The following is a 20,731-nucleotide window of genomic DNA, read 5'->3' as shown; positions in this document are numbered from 1 at the left end:
CCTCTCACCTTACTCTGGCACGACCCTGCATTTTGATCCAATAAAAGTTTACTTTAGTATAAAGAAAACACTGACAGTGAGATTTAAGATTGGAAGCATAGGTGCCTTTATTGGAGTCGATAAATGTGTGAAGCCAATTGGATTTTAAGGCCATGCTATTCCTATTCACTGTTGATGAATGAAACAGACAACACCTAGGGTGACCAACTGTCCGTAAATTTCACGGACCGTCCGTAATTGGGACCTCACGTCCGTTGGGATCCCTTTTACGGACGCCTTTTGTCCGTAATTTTAGCCATTTCAGGGAGCAGCACTGTTCCCCTGTGAGAGGCCTTAAACCCTTGATGCTGGCGCCTCGCGCTCCTCCCCGAGCTCAAGTGCATCCCCACTCCGCCCATTGTCATTCTGTATTCCGGTTAATTGCCACATACAAAATGACAATGGGGCAGTCTGGGCTCCTATAAGGACATGCCGAAAATTTTGAAATATTCAAATTGGTGGGGGATTTATTCTAATGGACGAATTTTCGCTTGTTTTGCTCTATGAGCAGATAGAATCTCAGCTTGGCCTGGACACACACGTATTTTGTCGCACAAAGTTAGAATTGTTGAATTCATTTAAATGGTTCCTTTTCTGCACAGAATGTTACCAGTATAGTGCGGCGACCCGTTGGAGGGGGTGGAAAACTCCCCACTTAATGGACATTTGGCACAGCCATGTGGGAACTGGTTCCTCTTTCTGAATCTAAACGTGGCCCTTTTGAGTATGGAGCGGTTGTAACTCACTCAAGTATCGTCATTGCTGACTCCAGTTCACGAGAACTGTGCATTTTAGATAGCAACGAGTGCTCTCAACTTAAATGGGCGACTTTATTGATACCATACCAAGATGCTGGAGGATAACTGCCAGTCACTAGCGTCTTCAGAGGGGGCCAGATGGTGCCCTGCTCTAGTTGTTCAGCCTTAGAAAATGCAAGATGGCTCAAGGAGTTCCATGCTCACTGCTGGCACTTGAGATGGTCTGAAGGTCACAAGTCCGAATCCCAACAAAGCTGACTCAGCCTATCATCCTGCTAAGGACGGTAATATGAGTCATGAGGCGGCCTCCTCCTGCCTCAGTGTACAGCATGGCATTCTGTTAGATGGATGAAAGGTAAAACGCCCATGCGGCAGAACACTATGCTAAGCACATATTTTTAGCCTAGGTGTTTTAAGCCACACCCTTAATTACATCGAAGACCCCCTTTGAAGAGACCCCCCAGTGTTTTTAACCCACTTAAGGCCCTGGAAACAACACCATGTCACCGTCACCTCACGTCCTGGCACTGTGCATCATGCATGAATCATTACTTCTTAAGTTTTCATGTTACCTATGTGCAGGGGCATAGTGAATCCTCCCCCATCCCACCCCTTGCTTTAGGAAGTACAGAAAGATGAAGTTCTTGATGGGCCTCCTCTATCTGCGACTCTGCAGACAAAGGCTCAGCTCATAATGTGAAAAGGTGGGTGAGGAAATAAGTGTAGGATAGGCTGGATGGATTAGTGAAAGGAAGAATGAAAGGGTAAATGGATAGATAATGAAAGAAAGGATGGATGAGTGAGTGAGTGGAAGGATGGATGAGAGGAAAGGTAAATAGATGGATGTTTGGGTGGGAGGATAGATGGATACATTGTGATTTGATTTGTGGTTTTATAGAGCGCTCATATGCCCATGGGCGTCTTGGCGCTGAAGAAAAGGACGTTGGATATGTTTGCAAATGATTGAATATGTTCGGATATAGATGGGCACATACATGGAAGGAAATAATGAATGGTGAAGACTGAATGATAGATAAATGAATGAGTACACCTTGTAGCACCCTTTATCTTAAGTAACATTTCCTATACATTGACTTTCACGTTTATATGAGTCATTGTCTCTATATGATGTGTGTGTTGTAACGTACTCCAACAACCTGCCCTACATACTTGGATGAGTAGCACTATAAAAGAAATTAAATACACATGAGAGATGGTCTATGTGAAGATGAGGGGCACCATTGGAGGGTGGTAGCAAGGCTTGACTGGTTGGACCGGGCATCAAGTGTTTCCCTGAGAGGCTGGAAAGGGGGGGGGGCTGCAAAGTTCCTTGTATATCCAGTAGTTTTCAATCAAAAATAAAAGCGGCCCCAGTTGTATTCAGATATGGTTCACCATTGTCTGGTGTCTAATACCTACTGGAGCAAGATGAGAGTTTTGAATCGTCTAAATTAGCAAGCTGCGGGCATACTGAAAAACTATGAACTGCACGATTGTCTCAACCTATTAGAAACATATTTTGACTTGTACTTAAATAGTTGTCTATTTACTTACTTTTATACTATTGCGCGACCTCATCAGACGTGTCCGTAAAACCTACCTTTTGTCCCAAAGTTTTGTCCTGAATTCTGACCTCCTGTCCTGAATTTTTGAATTTTTACACTCACCGTCCTGAATTTTCACCCATGCCAGTTGGTCACCCTGACACCACCTTCTGGTTTGTTGGGGTTTCGGGGAGCAAGTATGTCAAATGCATTTAGTAGCATGGTTCCAATACAAACCATTGCAGTTGGATAATACAAAAAAAAATATTATTGAGGTTTCAAGACTGGGTGTAAGCTGGTTGCTTGTGATGGGAAGTGAAAGGCAGGGAATGAGATAGTGAGGGCACCATAGTTTTAAAGTCAAATTGGACTATTTAAGAGACTGAGAGTAGGAACAGTAGGGTGTCCTGCCTGGAGATGGTTGTATCATTTTGTTTGATGAGGTCTACATTGTATCCTTTCATGCTGGTAGGGATACAAACTAGTTGGTCAAGATGTAAACCTGCACACCCACGAAATAGAATAGCTGTCATAAGGACCAATCTAAACAGAAATCGAAGTATGAAGCCCTTGAGGTGAACATGAGTTGTTGAAGACAGAAAGCTTGGCAGGTACATAAGGACCTTATCCTAAGCACTGTCACTGTGTGACTGCTGCTGTTGCTGATACCTCGCATAAGGCACGGAGTGAAGCCTAAAGTATCGGGAGATAGTAGGCACGGTTCGTTTTTTTTCAAACCCAACCTTCACTCCCTAGCCCTCTTCTGGCAGACTGGGTGACACTGCAAGTCAATCTAAAGAGGACACGGTTGATGACTAGGGTGCATATGTTAGGAAGGGCTGATCTTAATGATGGATTAAGCCAGGGTTACACGTCGTAAAGAGAAGGTTCACTGAGTGCCAAGCACATGTAAAATACTCCACTTTTAAGTTGATATTAGTCTAGGACTCGTAAGGTATTTGCCAGGGACAAGCCCAGAATGCTTTTGTAATTGTCTGGCACAAGCTTTAGTTTACCTTCCAGATTGCCTATTACACCATTCAGCATCAGACTTCACCCAGATAACATCTGTTTGCTTACTTAGGCTCGATAATCCCAGGTGCAATCGTCACCACTTTATTGTTCTATTTGTACGAGCCGCCTGGCATGTCTATTCTGAATATTAACCCAGCCTTTCCCCACTGGACTCCAAGCTCAACTTCCTTGTTGGCTGAAAGGCCCAAGTGAGAAAGACTCAAGACAATAATAATCAACCAGATAGAAAGAAAAAAGAGCTTTAGTTTAATTCTTGATCAGTTGCTGTACAGTGTATACATTCTTCTGCGGTTCAACCCAACATAATACCGGATAATTACCCCTGTGAGACTCCTATTCCCACCTCAGAATTGGTATTCATCATGTGCTAGAGTGCGAGAGAGAGACAGGCCAAACCACTGAAGAAGGTTAACGCTTCCCAAGATACACTACTGCTGTTACCATTGCTGTTTATAGCTATTAAAATGGTCATTATTAATTGCATCTCCTGGATTGGAAAAGGCATGGTTTGGAGGAGAGTAAAATAAACTCCGCTCCACCACGGGGTTTTCGGACATTAATCCTGGGAGTTCGTGAACAGTGAATAAGCACCACCCCCTTCCTTGCTTCACCGCACTCGTTTGTCAGCCTACCATAAAGCCTTTGCTCCCACTGCAAATTAACGTAAAAAATCAACCTGTTCTACGGATTTGTCAAGGATGGGGCTCTGCTCTTGATTATAAGCGAATGCTAATTCCGTTTTAGGTGTAAAAACCCACTGGTGAACTATGCGGAGAGTTGAAAGCACATCCTATCCTCTCTACATGTGCAACAAGGCGTTACAAAAGTGCCGATGGTGGCACACAACTACTCCTCTAAGGACATGACTGCAACTATAGTGCTAATTCCAGCCTGTGTGTAGACTCCAGTTTGTGCATGAGACAGGCTTCCAACTCGGGAGATTTTGCCCATGCGCTGAGTATGCGCTATCTGTGTAAGTACAAATTGTGATCCCAATACTATTTACCCACAACTTTAAACCAGTGAAACCTGTTGAGAATCTTGTTGGAAAACAGTGCGAAATTTAGATTTGGACACCCTGAACGCATACCAGGCTGGCAGGTTAGACGGAAATAGTTATCTGTAACGGTAGCTGCCAGCTTTGGTATCTTTCACAGAATCACATGCACAAATCATCCCCGGTATTCAGCTGGGCGTCCCATGGTAACTTTACCATAGCAGTATAATGTTAACATAGCCTAGGGAGCAGTAAATTTTGTCACTTTAGTAGCCGAACAACGTCTTTGAAAAATAACAGAACTTCAGCCAAAATGATGGGATCCTAATCAAGACCGCACTACTAGAGCCTACCAATCCTCAGATTGTGGAGTACTAGTGGCAGAATGTGAATCTATGAAAGATACCAAAGCTTGAGAACTGTTACTGGTAAGTAACTATTTTCTTCTCCATCATTAGAGAATTCCTAGATTCACATGCTCAATTTAGAATAACAAGCAGTATTTTAAGACACTATACAACTATAACAATGGATGGCGGATAAAGCAAAATTGGACTCACTTTTTTTTAAATAAATGACAAAGGACCACCTGTCCCAGTTCTGAGTATCTTTGTACAGTTAGTTCTAGACAAGAGTCTTCAGTATTGGTGCTTTAATTCTTCCAGGTTGGTGGTCAGCAAATGCGTGCTAACAGCACTTTGGCAAACAGCGCTGTAGAAGCAGAGACACTTCTTGTGGAGTGCGCTGTAACAGGGCCTTGAAGTGGCCTGCCTTTGTTTGTATGACACAACGTTATTGCTACATCACCTAATAAGAAAGCCCTTATTTCTGTTGATGTAGAATTTAAACACCTATTGATGTATTTCTGCTACACTAGAGGTATATTAGAAAATGCTTTCAATACCATTGGCTCATTCAAGTGAAGCCAGTCGGAATCTTAGGAAGAAAATGAAGGTTTGTTCTTAATGTCACTTTGCCTTTGCAAAACTGGAGAAATGATTCTTTATTGTGAGCGCCTGTATTTCACTACCACTACTGACAGATGTTTATGCTAGATGTAGCCTGAACTTCCAAAATATGCATGCTGTTCCTGCTTTAAGGATCAGCTCAAACAGACTACCCGCCAGCTGTGAAGGGACAGTGTTGAGTTGCCATGAAACTGGAGGACGTCTCGCATGGGGGAAAACTCTAAAGAGGCCTTTGGTGAATCTTAGCACAGAGCGAAGTTTGTCTGAATCCGTTCGAAAAAACACTACTTGGGGCAATGGACTTTGAATGAGGCATGCCTGAAACCATTCCATGTCTGCTCTAAGCCGATGATGCTATTTGAATGTCCTGTACCCCCTTGAATTTGCAGCGACTACTCGCCTGTTTCGTCAACCACATGCTAGACCTATGCTTGAATGTTAATATACGGAAAACTTTTATCATGAAATGTGGGAGAAAAGCCAGGAAGTGACGTTATTTTGTGGCTGGCAATGTTAAGTTAAGCCTCACTCCGACCTTCTCTTATCTGGGTATTTTATTTGAGGCACAAGGCTCATGGAATTCAGCGGTAAATAACAGGAGGCTGCATTTTAATAGATCTACTTCTGTGCTGGTAAAATGTGCCATAAAGCTTGGCAAGAAGCCTGTGAGGGAGATGCCAACTATGTATGTAATACCAAGTGTGTGTCGGCAGCTCTATATGGTGTGGAAATCTGGGACTACAGCAACATCAACCAGCTCCAGGTGGTAGAGAATACTTCTATTTTAGGCATCTTTTGTCTGTCCCTCAGAACTGCTCCACCTCTGTATGCCATACTGTACTTAGGGTTTCGTTTTTAGTTGACATGATAAGAATTCAGGCAATTTTATTATGGCACAAAGTATGGACTAGTGAATAACCTGTTTTAAACCGTAAATGTTTTAATTACTGTTTTAATTTGTTTGGCACGCATAATTCCCTGGTTTAAATTTGTAAAACAGTCTTGTTTGGAGCTGCGTCATGTCAAATATTTTGAGGACCCTACTGTACTTCACTCTATCAGAAGAAACAAACTAAAGAAACAATATTTTTTTTTGCTCAAAGAAAGAATATTATTCCAGGAGTTAGTGAAATCCAGTGTTGTAAAAAAACAGATTATTCTTATCACTCTCGGCTTCCGGCCATATCTTATTCTGTGCAAAACTGTCATCACAGGTTCGCTGTGACACGTTTTAGATTAGACATTTTTTTACCATCTAGTCCCTTTTCCTAACATCAATGATTGGTCGAACATACTGATTAAATGCCCCTGTGATGATGTATCTCGCCAATGCACTTCTTTTGCACTTTCTATAAGGTCACTTTAAAATGTTTTAAACTGCCTATTCTTCGTGACTATAATTTTAAACAATGCCGCCTTGCATTACTGTTTTTACAACAACTCAATACTTTATCGTTTGCTGTAGGATTTCTAGCATAATATGTATGGTTTGTGGGTTGTCTCAGAAAAAAAATGTCTATAAAGTAATGCAGTTTCATTGACAGTTTTTAGAGCTCAATCGTTTAATTGTCTACGATTATGACTGTGCAACCTATCTTTGTTTTTATATGCGTTTGAGGTTTCTTTTATGAAAATGGAATAAAGCTTTGCTTGCCTTTGATTTGCCTAAAACTTCACTGTCCTAATTCAAGCAATAATGGGAGAATCTAGTGGGACAACACTGCTAACAGATGAAGGCTCTGGTATTTACACCAGAAGCAGAATCTTTTCTATTTTGCCCTTTATGTTTTATTTGTGGATGATGTCCTGGCCAGTGGAAGTCCTTATACATTTGAGATATCTAGGCAGTGAAACTCATTACCCTCAGGATGCAAGGGATACTGGGGCAGTGTAAGAAATGGGGGGTTACCCAAATCTCGAAAGGGGTAGCATGGCATCAAGCGGGCAGGCCAAACTTCGAGGACATGTGAAGCATTCACGCAGTACCCACAGTCAACACACCAGTCACACCACAAAAGAGGCAGGACACCAGTTTGAGTTGGAAAAAGATACGTAGTTTAGTAGTGTTTCCAACATGCAAGGCAAAAGAATGCAAAACAGTAGTGTCACAACAGGACGCCAATTGGCGCCAGAGCCAAGTGAATAAAGGGGGGAATTATTTACATAGGAAGTAGTCCATACTGAGAGGAAGAAAAAGGATGGGATCAAAATGACGTTCGATCTGGGGCCAATCTGGCGGGGCCAACTCAGACTCTCATCCTTAAGGGAAGGCTGCAATTGCAAAATTCTACATTAACATAGAAATACATCATGCACAATAACGCCAACCCAACCCCTGTTAGGGAAAAACATTAGGGCATCACGGCACATCATGGACAGGAACACCTGCAATAAATCAGCCCGTCTGGCCCATTAATCTAGAACATAAACAAGGGCCTGGAATAACACATCAGGCCAATCTATTGACCAACATAAGGCGGAACATACATCGCCCAGCATAAATATCAGGTAGGGGCCCTCCTCATAGATCAGGAACACCTGTTAGGAATCAACTAGGCTTCCTTTACCATCAACTAAGGGGTATCGGACATCAGGGTGTACACAGCAATTAACCCTCCCTACTTCTAGACTCCCTTAGACATTTCCTTGCCCTGACTTCCTCTATAACTGGGGACCTCAGGAAAACCCATAAGGTAGGTACCTATATTTGCAATGAGGGGGAATAAGACTCTCTACCCCAGAATATGCAATAAGGGCAACCGGCTTGCTCCTGAGTTGTCTGGTGGGGCAGTTAGTTGCAGGAAAGTTAGGGCAGTTCAACAAATCTGGAGCCCAAGTCACAGGTGCCCTCCACAATACGGGCGCCTGACAAGGCAACACAGTCCCCGGGGCGGGCACCGGCAATGTACCCCGTTGCCCTCTCTGTCCCCCACACAGTTAAGCGTAGGCCCCACTCACCGGGCTCTCCTCGATGGCTCCTGCGGGGTCTCCTCTGCAGGGGGGAACCAGGCACCGACAATGTGCCTCGAGTCGCGGGACTCTCCCGTGATCTGCGTGGTCACTCGGGCCCACAAGGCCTCACTCAGGCCTCAGTATCGCAACCGGGGCTCCCTCTTCACTATGGGGGCCCCACTACACAACTCCTGCTGGCTTCGGGCCTCCTCTAGGCTCCACTCCTCTCTCAGGTACCCGGGGCTCTCCTCATCAGGACGCAGGGCTCCTTTCCAGAGGAGGGGCAGGCACCGGCAATGTGCCTCGAGGCCCCTCCCTCCTTGTGGCATCACTCGGGCCGGGCCTCCCCTCTCCTCTCCTCTCGGGGGCCCGGGGGGGGTCACTGCATCTCTGTGCGGCCCCAGCGGGGCTTCCTTCTCTGGTCCCCTCAGGTCGGGAGGCGGGGCTGGCACTGGCAGTGTACCCCGGCCCCGCCTACCTTACCGGCCCCTCGCGTGGGGCACAGACCGGCGCGGTGGCCTCCCGCTCTGGTCGCTTCTCTCGGGGCTCCCTCCTTGACACGGGGGCCCCGCAATGGTGCTTCGCCGGGGTCCTCCCTCCCACACGGGGACCCAGGGCTTTGTATCACTCCTCGCGGCCTCCTCAATCCGGGCCACAGACCGGCGGGGTGGACTCCCGCTCCGGTCGCTCTTCACAGGGCTCCCTCCTGACCACGGGGGCCCTGCACCGAAGCTTCACCTGGGTCCTCCCTCCCTCACGGGGACCCGGGGCTTTTACTCCGCTTCTTCCTGTCTTCACGACCACCCGGGCCAGCGACCAATCCCTGCACGGCGTTGGCGGGGGCGGGCCGATGACGCGGCCGGGCGCCCCGTCACGTGACGCGAGTGCCGCGGCCTCAGGCCTAGCGCGGCCCCTTCCTCACTTCGGCGGTCCTCTCCTGGTACCGAGGGCCGCCGCAACGATGCCCACAGCAGTGGGGGGATCCCCACAACAGCGCCGGGCCGCGGCGGTGATTTACGGCAGCAATAAGGGGTAGGCTCCCTTTTAATTAATTCTTTATATCGCGGCAAAAGCGCGCCTCACAGACAGCGCTATTCACAGGCTGCCACAGTCTCCTCAGAAAACAGCGTTTTCCACAGCGCACTACTCCTCAGCCCACGGCGCTTTTCACAGCACCCTGCTTCTCAGACAACAGCGCTATTTACAACGCACTGCTCCTCCCTCTGCCCACAACCTCAGCTCCTTCCTCAGATCATGCAGAGGGGGCAGGAATTTAGCACTTCCTCAGCGCTTCGCGATTATAGCGCTCAACAGGTAGGCTTTACAGTACTAGGGGGCCATAACAGTCCCAGGGCCCAGCGCTTTCACAGGGCCTCACAGCACCTCAGCCCGCAGCAATTCTTTTGGGGGGTACAATCTTCCCCATGGTGCTTCAAAGGGGCAGACAGTCCCACAGCAATTCCTCAGGGGCACACTCCTCACCTCCTGGGCGCTTCTTCACACAGCGCTGGCGTGATACCCGGTCAAATAGCGTCAGTGACCTGGATAGGGGCCCTCCCTTGTCAGGGGCCCATGGGGACAGCAGAGAGGGGGTTTATAGGGGTGCAAGGCGCAGCTCACAGGCCCATGTGGCGGTAGCACCTCACAGCAGGTCCCCTCTCTTCCTTGTCCCAGCGCTGACTGACTCTCTGGTGGCACTTCCCCCTTACTTATACCCTTCTCCCAGGCAGTGCCAGAACCCTCTAGAATGTTGGCAAAGCTGGCCTAAACTGGCTCAAGGAGAGGGGGTGAGCACCCTGGGTGCCAGGCTTTCCCTCCAAAAGCTAGGGGTAGCTGGGTAATATTATCTAGACCGCTGACCTATGGCAGTCCAGTGGCAAAACCCATGGCCATGGCATCCATTTTACATACAATACATTTCAGTCAGGTGCAGTTCTAAAATGGGGAAATTTACAAGTGCTCACATTATTACATGACGTTACATTTTCAACAAGGTGTCTCTCACCACACATGGCCTATACAGATTTAATCCCATGGGGGAGACATCCTAGACAAGGGGGTCAAAAGTGAAAAATTTGGGGGGAAAAGGCCGAGTCCAACACAACTCCCCCCCAGCCAAAAGCCAGGGTAGACCGATCAATGCCTTGATGGGCTTCCCTGCTTGGGCGGAAAAAGGTGGACGCAGGCCTGCAACTACAGGAGCACCTGCAGTCTCTCCTCCACTCTGGAACCCAATGGTTCTCTCTCGCAACCCTCCCTTCACCAGCAAAACCACCCCACTGGTGTTCCCTAGTGGGATGTTTTTCCTTCCTAGAGTGGGAGGCTCTAGCCTCAGGCTTGTAATACTCTTGAACCACTCTCTTCTCTCCAAATTGCCACTGGTCCACCCACCTGGGGTCTACACCCTCAGACTGACTAGCCCTTAGGGGCGAGGCTCTCCTCCCCCTACTTCTCCTCCTAGGGTTCCTCCATCTCCTACGCCTGGGGACACCCTCACACAACCACTCTCTCCCCAACCTGGAGTCGAAACCCTCAGGTTGAACCGGTGACAGGGGTGAGTCCTCCCTCTCCCTGCACCCCCTCCCAGAGTTCCGCACCCTCCTAACTGGAGTAGTACCCCCGAGAGTCAAACTTGGGGGGGACTCTGGACACAGATGTCCCACCCGCCAGGTCCGGCAAACCCTGAACCTGGCCACCCAACCCGGGATCTGCGCCCTTTGGCTGAGCCGGTGACAGAGGAGAGACCTTCCTCCCTCTGCAGCCCCTCCCAGAGTTCCGCACCCTCCCACCAGGAGAAGTACCCCTGGGAGTCAATTTGGTAGGGACCCGAATTACGGGTACCCCACCTTCCAGGTCAGGCAACCCCTGAACCTGGAACCCCAGTCCAGGATCTAAACCCTGTGACTGGTCAGACCCCCGAACCACTGGAGCTCTGATAACGGATGCTCCGGGTTCTCCTGTCGCTAGGGTATCCCCTTCACGAGAAGGTACATCAGGACAGCCTAGACTCCCAACCTGGGGTTCCCTAAAAGAACTCCCCAGGTCCTGTGACTGCGGTTGGGGCAACTCGGGACACCTCCCCGTCTCACTCCCTCTTGTAGATGGGATGTGAGGCCCTACAACCCCCTCACTTTCCTGGGACCTAGCTGGGTCATTTCTCACCTCTCCCGCCTCGCTGGGTCGGAAGATCCCTGCACCACTCCCTTCAGGATCACTCCCCTCAGCCTTCCCAGAAACTCTGGCACTTACCCAGAGGTCTGCCTCCCGTGCAAGTTCCCTGGGGTCTGAGAACCCACACTGCACCAGATGGTGACGCAGACTGGGGAAACAACTTCTCAGCATGTGCTCCCGGATAACGGCATGGCACAGCCCTTCCCAATCCTCCACTGCTCTCCTCACCACCCAATCCTCCAGTGCAGTCCAGCACTCCTCCTCAAACTCTCTCCAGGACTGGTGGGACAGCTTTCCCCTGCCCCTAAACACTAACCCGTCCCCCTCTTCCTGGGAATCAGGCACGGTCTCCTGGGCTTCTGGAGTGGGACTCCTTGCACTGGACCTACTCTCGCTGCCACCACTGGATCCCACCCTCCTCGGTGAATCCAGACTCCTAAAACCACTCTCAGGGGACAACCTACCCCCCTGAGCTGATCCCTCTCTGGCGAAGGCCCTCTCCGCCTCCGCCATCCTCTCCTGCGCTTGGACTTTTTCAGTCTCCAGTCGCTGCTCTTCTACCCTCAGCTGCGCTAAGCCCTCGGAATGCCTGAGCTTTGCCAGCGCCAGCTGATGCTCCCTTTCTTCCCTCCTATCCACCCACTCTTCTGGGGACAGGGAAAGGGATTGGGCAGTGCCCCCGGGGCTGGACCCAGTGCTGGACTCCCTATCTACGGTGTCCTCATCAGCTCCTGGCATCTCCGCCCTCTCAAACTCTTCCTCCTCCTAATCGGAGTAATTACCTCCCAGGGTTCTGGATGGGGAGCCCTCTCTCTGGCCTCTAACCCACTGACCCTTCAAAAACTCGGGAGGGTAGTCAGACAAGTCCCCACCAATCTCTAAGGGCTCTCCCCTCTTGAGGGCCTCATAGAGAAACAACTTTCTCATAATGTTTCCTACTGGGGGTATCCCTCTCTCCAGGAGGAAGTCTATCACCTCCTGTTCGGTGTACTCCATTAGTTCCACCTCCTCATAAACCAACCCCATTGTGGCGAGGACTCTCGGGACACACCCACAGTGGACCAAGGGGACACAATTGTCAAACACTTTCAGGAGGAAGCAATTTAGCAACAATATTCTTCCAAACAATAATCCCCACCACAAGGCTCTACTTGTGGTGTAACCTGTGGCCGCTGTGGTACTGCGCAAACACAAGTCCTATCCCACCGCTTGCCACCAATGTAAGAAATGGGGGGTTACCCAAATCTCGAAAGGGGTAGCATGGCATCAAGCGGGAAGGCCAAACTTCGAGGACATGTGAAGCATTCACGCAGTACCCACAGTCAACACACCAGGCACACCACAAAAGAGGCAGGACACCAGTTTGAGTTGGAAAAAGATACGTAGTTTAGTAGGGTTTCCAACCTGCAAGGCAAAAGAATGCAAAACAGTAGTGTCACAACAGAACGCCAATTGGCGCCAGAGCCAAGTGAATAAAGGGGGGAATTATTTACATAGGAAGTAGTCCATGCTGAGAGGAAGAAAAAGGATGGGATCAAAATGACGTTCGATCTGGGGCCAATCTGGCAGGGCCAACTCAGACTCTCATCCTTAAGGGAAGGCTGTAATTGCAAAATTCTACATTAACATAGAAATACATCATGCACAATAACGCCAACCCAACACCTGTTAGGAAAAAACATTAGGGCATCACGGCACATCATGGACAGGAACACCTGTAATAAATCAGCTCGTCTGGCCCATTAATCTGGAACATAAACAAGGGCCTGGAATAACACATCAGGCCAATCTATTGACCAACATAAGGCGGAACATACATCGCCCAGCATAAATATCAGGTAGGGACCCTCCTCATAGATCAGGAACACCTGTTGGGAATCAACTAGGCTCCCTTTACCATCAACTAAGGGGTATCGGACATCAGGGTGTACACAGCAGTCAACCCTCCCTACTTCTAGACTCCCTTAGACATTTCCTTGCCCAGACTTCCTCTATAACTGGGGACCTCAGGACAACCCATAAGGTAGGTACCTATATTTGCAATGAGGGGGAATAAGACTCTCTACCCCAGAATATGCAATAAGGGCAACCGGCTTGCTCCTGAGTTGTCTGGTAGGGCAGTTGGTTGCAGGAAAGTTAGGGCAGTTCAACAAATCTGGAGCCCAAGTCACAGGTGCCCTCCACAATACGGGCGCCTGACAAGGCAACACAGTCCCCGGGGCGGGCACCGGCAATGTACCCCGTTGCCCTCTCTGTCCCCCACACAGTTAAGCGTAGGCCCCACTCACCGGGCTCTCCTCGATGGCTCCTGCGGCGTCTCCTCTGCAGGGGGGAACCAGGCACCGACAATGTGCCTCGAGTCGCGGGACTCTCCCGTGATCTGCGTGGTCACTCGGGCCCACAAGGCCTCACTCAGGCCTCAGTATCGCAACCGGGGCTCCCTCTTCACTATGGGGGCCCGCTACACAACTCCTGCTGGCTTCGGGCCTCCTCTAGGCTCCACTCCTCTCTCAGGTACCCGGGGCTCTCCTCATCAGGAAGCAGGGCTCCTTTCCAGAGGAGGGGGCAGGCACCGGCAATGTGCCTCGAGGCCCCTCCCTCCTTGTGGCATCACTCGGGCCTCCCCTCTCCTCTCGGGGGCCCAGGGGGGGGGGGGGGGGGGGTCACTGCACCTCTGTGCGGCCCCAGCGGGGCTTCCTTCTCTGGTCCCCTCAGGTCGGGAGGAGGGGCTGGCACTGGCAGTGTACCCTGGCCCCACCTACCTTACCGGCCCCTCACGTGGGGCACAGACCGGCGGGGTGGCCTCCCGCTCTGGTCGCTTCTCTCGGGGCTCCCTCCTTGACACAGGGGCCCCGCAACGGTGCTTCGCCTGGGTCCTCCCTCCCACAAGGGGACCTAGGGCTTTGTGTCGCTCCTCACGGCCTCCTCAATCCGGGCCGCAGACCGGCGTGGTGGACTCCCGCTCCGGTCGTTCTTCACAGTGCTCCCTCCTGACCACGGGGGCCCTGCACCGAAGCTTCACCCGGGTCCTCCCTCCCTCACGGGGACCCGGGGCTTTTACTCCGCTTCTTCCTGTCTTTCCGGCCACCCGGGCCGGCGACCAATCCCTGCGCGGCGTTGGCGGGCCGATGACGCGGCCGGGCGCCCCCGTCACGTGACGAGTGTGCCGCGGCCTTAGGGCCTAGCGCGGCCCCTTCCTCACTTCGGCGGTCCTCTCCTGGTACCAAGGGCCGCCGCAACGATGCCCACAGCAGTGGGGGGATCCCCACAACAGCGCCGGGCCGCGGCGGTGATTTACGGCGGCAATAAGGGGTAGGCTCCCTTTTAATTAATTCTTTATATCGCGGCAAAAGCGCGCCTCACAGACAGCGCTATTCACAGGCTGCCACAGTCTCCTCAGAAAACTGCGTTTTCCACAGCGCACTACTCCTCAGCCCACTGCGCTTTTCACAGCACCCTGCTTCTCAGACAACAGCGCTATTCACAACGCACCGCTCCTCCCTCTGCCCACAACCTCAGCTCCTTCCTCAGATCATGCAGAGGGGGCAGGAATTTAGCACTTCCTCTGCGCTTCGCGATTATAGCGCTCAACAGGTAGGCTTTACAGTACTAGGGGGCCATAACAGTCCCAGGGCCCAGCGATTTCACAGGGCCTCACAGCACCTCAGCCCGCAGCAATTCTTTTGGGGGGTACAATCTTCCCCATGGTGCTTCAAAGGGGCAGACAGTTCCACAGCAATTCCTCAGGGGCACACTCCTCACCTCCTGGGCGCTTCTTCACACAGCGCTGGCGTGATACCCGGTCAAATAGTGTCAGTGACCTGGATAGGGGCCCTCCCTTGTCAGGGGCCCATGGGGACAGCAGAGGGGGGGTTTATAGGGGTGCAGGGCCCAGCTCACAGGCCCATGTGGCGGTAGCACCTCACAGCAGGTCCCCTCTCTTCCTTGTCCCAGCGCTGACTGACTCTCTGGTGGCACTTCCCCCTTACTTATACCCTTCTCCCAGGCAGTGCCAGAACCCTCTAGAATGTTGGCAAAGCTGGCCTAAACTGGCTCAAGGGGAGGGGGTGAGCACCCTGGGTGCCAGGCTTTCCCTCCAAAAGCTAGGGGTAGCTGGGTAATATTATCTAGACCGCTGACCTATGGCAGTCCAGTGGCAAAACCCATGGCCATGGCATCCATTTTACATACAATACATTTCAGTCAGGTGCAGTTCTAAAATGGGGAAATTTACAAGTGCTCACATTATTACATGACGTTACATTTTCAACAAGGTGTCTCTCACCACACATGGCCTATACAGATTTAATCCCATGGGAGAGACATCCTAGACAAGGGGGTCAAAAGCGAAAAATTTTGGGGGAAAAGGCCGAGTCCAACAGGCAGGATGGAGAATTTGGCTGTTGGATCGAGACAGCTGGTCTGCTGATTGTGTTGATCAGACCTGTGGTGCCTCTGGTAAGAAAATGAGCTTCATCTTCGTGAACTAATATAGTCTAGGCCATTCTTGGGCTATTAATATTAGACAGCACACTTCTTTTCTTATTATGCTCAGCCCTCTACGGATGAGGCGAAGTGGATGAAAAGTGTAGGCAAATGCAACCATGCTATCGAAAAGGTATTCCCCATCCCCAGAAGTCTGTGCCTACTGGCATAATATCCACTTTTGAGGACAATGTTGGTGGTGGGTTTCCCCAGCAATGGAAGATCTTGTTCAAATGGGTTTAATTCAATTCCCATGTGTGACATTTTCCTGCACATTGACTGAGTGTTTCTACCTAGTTGCTGACTGCACTTGTCATGTACTCTGCTTATAACGTGAGTTGGTACTACATCCAGGCCAAATAAAAAGAAAAATGGACAAATTCGCTCAAATATTTTTTTTTTAATTTGCACGCATTCAGAAAAGACTTCTGTCTTGAGAACCAATATCATTTAAGCTTTGAGATTCATTCAACCAAATGTCTTTGTCATTAAGCATCACTACTGCATGTTTTTGTGACGGAACATATATCTGAGACGGTCCCTACCTGTGCTTGGATCCTCCCACAGAGCTGAAATCTTTGCCACATATGGCATGGATTTCTTTCGTGGACCGGACTTCAGAAGCACAGTGTCTCGTACCCTGATAATTTCACCATCTCGTTCCACAGCCTGGTAACTCTTACGAATAGCAGGTTCTGGTTCGCTCTAGAAGAAACAGGAGAATATGAAGATTCAATATAGCACAAGTGTAAATGTAGGAATATCACACAACTATGTCTAATCTAGCCACACAACATATTGGCACATAATGTAGATTTAAATTAGACCAATAGTCAAAATATAGACGGCTGGAAGTTGTATCATAATAAATGCCTAGCACTTTGATGGCTTTTAGAAAAAAACATCTTTATAAACTGTCCCTTCCTACTACTACAGTGAACACATGCAGGGCCGGAGTCTCAAAGACATAAAATGCATAAGTTGCACTTACGAAAGGTAATAATTTACACCTATTTGGCAGATTCACTAAGCTTATCAACTTATACAGGAATAAATTCTGGGTAAACTATCAGTGTAAATGCACTGAACCTATGAAAAACAGACTTACCCTTAATTTCCAACCATATGAACATACACAGCGCTAAGAAATCCTAATGTAACTATTCGCTTTTGCTTCCTTTTGCAATTTAAGATTGTTTTTTTATATTAAATGTCTCTCCTTCCTACCACACCTTCCGACAATTGACACTTTTTAAAACACTTTTCCACAGTTGCTGTTGCCTTTACAGCTGGATTGTTGAGGCTCATCTTAAGCATACTACAAGTGTAAGAAATGTATTTACAAATGTTGGTGTTGTCACATGTAGTTTAAGAGTGGTGGTGTTCACCACATTTGCATCAAACCTTACTGGCCTCTGCAAGCCCACCAGCGTCAGCTTGCCATCTTTGTGTGCCCAGCGCATGCAGTCGAATACCACATTCTTTACTATGCGCTTAGAGTTTTGTGACTCAGACACAAGATAAGCATTTGGTCTGACCACTGCTTCAAAACTACAAATCAGACTTGATGCTAGACTACAAGATAAGACAATAGATAGACGAAAGCATTATCCCCTAAGGCATACTATTTTTATATATAGCTCCTCGTACTAACCTTTCTAACGGCTATAAATAACAAGTCTTACTATGGCTTAATATAATAGTATTCAATTTACTGATCTTGAAAGGATAGAAGGCGGGATCGCATAGAAGCACTGAACTCACTGAGACATTCCGCCAGCTAAGAAGATTTCTCATGGAACAAACACATTTCTCTAGGTTTTTTGTGAGGTTGTGCTTCATTGCACCCTTACCTTGCACTACATACTGTGGTACTGTGATTTGTATTTAATTTTATTTATGAAAAAGCACTATTGCTAAAGACCTGAACTAGTGTAACTGGCAATGGTACACATTTTTTTAAAAAAAGCCTGTGATAACAGGATGAAAAAATACATAGTAGAGCACTTTTAGGGTTAGAAAAATAGACGTAAATGACTTGTTTTTATCAGTAAGGAAGTAGTAAGAGTAGGGGCAGTTCCCGACAGCTGGGGTAGGTGGGGCTCTTACATTTAGCAGTTCAGTTCTAAAAAGAACTGGAACGAGAATTAGCAGCGAGAAGGGGGGGAGAAAAAGCGTGAATTTTGGCGAACATGCAGAATTTTTTAGGACTGGGTTGACAGCGCAGCTGTTGCCAGATCTCATGAGATCTACATAAGAACTTTTATAAACACTGAGAGCAAGCTTTGACTGCTCATATATTGATTTCCTTGAGAACATACTTTGATTGGGCAGACGTTGTGTGCTTTCGCTGAAAAAATACTGTATTTGACTTTTTGCATCGAGGGAAAGCGTATGTTCGGTACGGCCTGCTGGAGCCAAAGGGAATGTCTTTTTGATTTAAATGTGCTTGGAGATCCTCCCTGCCTACTAGTGAGGCAGTGTGCAAGCAGTAGCAGGGGTGACCTCCTAGGAAGCCAGGCGCAGAGGGGCTGAGAGGTAGCCCCCTAATCATAGTAACAGGAGGTGAGGCTGAACTAAAGACCTGTTGCTCCAAGGATTATATTGGCAATAAGCAGAAGCAGGCACAGTGGCATAATCAATGACTGATAGTAACAATGAGTATATAAAAAAAACTTTGAATAGTCGAATAGACTAAATAGGAGCATCAATAATTGCAAGCCATGAAGTGGAGAGGGACCATAGGAGACAGGTGATGGTGTTCAAGGGGCATTTGCCTGCGCAGTATGGTGAGTTGAGTATTTTATTATAAAAGTGTTTACATGTTTGTTTGCACCATTTAAAGCTTCTGGCAGACAAGAGGATAAATTGACTGGATAAGTTTAACACTGTCACAATCACAACAGTAAAGAGGAACTTGACAGGGAATATGCAGCTATTTAAGAAGGGTATAATCAACAGTAGAAAGAAGGTCATTGATAAGTCAATGGATTCATTAACCTCTAGGTTGACTGTGATTCCTTCTAAAGATGATGTAGATCCGCTTGGAGGACAAGGGAAATGCAAGTCAATACCAGCTGATAATAATGATCTCTGAGTTCCTGCATCTGCCTCCTTCGTCTCTTCAAAAAGGTTGTTTATAGGAAAACATTTCAAGTGCAGAAAGGTGGATTATAACGAGTTATCCCTAGTAGATAAGGATATAAACCCAGAAATACAAGCATAATTTTTCTTTTTGGCAGAATTGGCTCAAGGGAATTGACTCTTGGATCAGGGTATGGATATTTTAGAACCATGTCTATCTTCATCCCTCAATCAGATGTTGAAGTTCCAGATATCAGCAGGATCATTGAAGATGTGCCTATTAAACTCTACACTGCAGAAGATTAAAAGTGGTTCTGATGAGGGAAACAATGTAAGGAGCAAGAAAAACTGAGAAGTCAAAGTTAAATTATGTGGTTCTTAGTGGATACTTTGGCCTCCATACCTTCTTTGATGTTTTATTACTAATGCAGAAAACTTTACACAGTATATTTTCAACTTTAGTGTTAAATAATGATGCAATGGAGTCCCAAACAGGTTTATTAAAAATAATTGCTAGAGTGCTAATAGAGATAAATTCATGTATACCAGCTCTGGTTAAACCAGTAAATGGAAACTCACAAGAGAGCAATTTACAGGAAATGGGGAAGTAAAACAATTTAGGTTTCTTATAGACCAATGTTGGTTAAAAAAGGGGAGATTGCATTTTATTTTTATAAGCAAGTACACACTTGTACCTATAGAAATCACATCCACAGTCAAAAAAAAGAAAATCTGTTATTAATACTAAGAATTTGAAAGGAAACAACAACTAATCCCTTAGATTAAGGTAGAGAACTGTCTGTAAACAACCATTAATAGCAACGACACAAGTTACAGGTCGAGTAGAAAGGCAATTAAATAAAAGGAAGACATCAAAAACAAACTGTGACAGGGCTATTCACAAAGATAACTCACTCTTGTGATTACTTTACTTGTATCATTTACTCTTAAACTTGTGACTAACTCTACTCCCTTGGGCTATTCACAAAATCTGAATGTAAAGTTAATCAAACGGTTAGGCGTACATGTCTTCACCCCATTAAAAAGGGGCTTGAGACACATTTTTGTAAATTACTACTGTCAAAAAAGAAACCGTAGTCAGTCCAACACCACAGAAGGGCAATCACCGCAACACCCTACCATAGAAAACAGGAACTTAATATTAAACTGGGTTATATAAATAATTATAACTATAAACATAATTTAATGTTAAATAATCTAAACTTCTACATACTTAATTATAAAATATTATTATGCAATTATATTAATGCAACATGTTTATTAAAATATATAAATTCATTATATACTTCATTTCATAAATTATTAATTCAATTTGTTTTTTTACCTTAGGTGGGGATGTATTTATTTTAATTTTCAGAAAATAATTTTCATTTACTGTAATATATTTAAAATATTAAAACAATGTATTCAACAATAGTTAATAGTACTGTAGGTTTTTTAAATTTTATTTTACATTTGAAGATTAATAGATGTAATTAATTTACATAAATATTTAACAAATATTTTTACAAATGTAGTACAAAGTTGAATAAACTTCTTAAATGTCTCCTATACTTTATCATAGGGAGATCCTTACCCACACTATGAAGTCTCCCTACAATAAAGTATATGGAAAGTAAAAACATTTATTTAACTTGAAAACAAATTGTAAAAATATTTTTATGATAAATATTAAGG

The 20,731-nt window shown here is 47.1% G+C and overlaps 1 protein-coding gene across 6 annotated transcripts in view; it reads right to left on the bottom strand.

Moving 5' to 3' along the window:
* BAHD1 (bromo adjacent homology domain containing 1) overlaps positions 1-20,731 on the bottom strand; it is a 620,342-nt gene that overhangs the window by 34,216 nt on the left and 565,395 nt on the right. For all 6 annotated transcript variants that reach the window (XM_086937403.1, XM_086937408.1, XM_086937402.1 and 3 more), the window contains exon 4: positions 16,495-16,654. In XM_086937403.1, coding sequence (XP_086793529.1) covers positions 16,495-16,654 — 160 coding nt within the window. The remainder of the gene's footprint in view (positions 1-16,494; positions 16,655-20,731) is intronic.

The sequence above is a fragment of the Lissotriton vulgaris genome, chromosome 9 (genome assembly GCF_964263255.1).
Source record: "Lissotriton vulgaris chromosome 9, aLisVul1.2, whole genome shotgun sequence".
Classification (NCBI taxonomy): Eukaryota; Metazoa; Chordata; class Amphibia; order Caudata; family Salamandridae; genus Lissotriton; species Lissotriton vulgaris.
The sequence above is the reverse complement of the archived record's forward strand: the minus strand, read 5'-3'. Positions and strand labels throughout refer to the sequence as shown.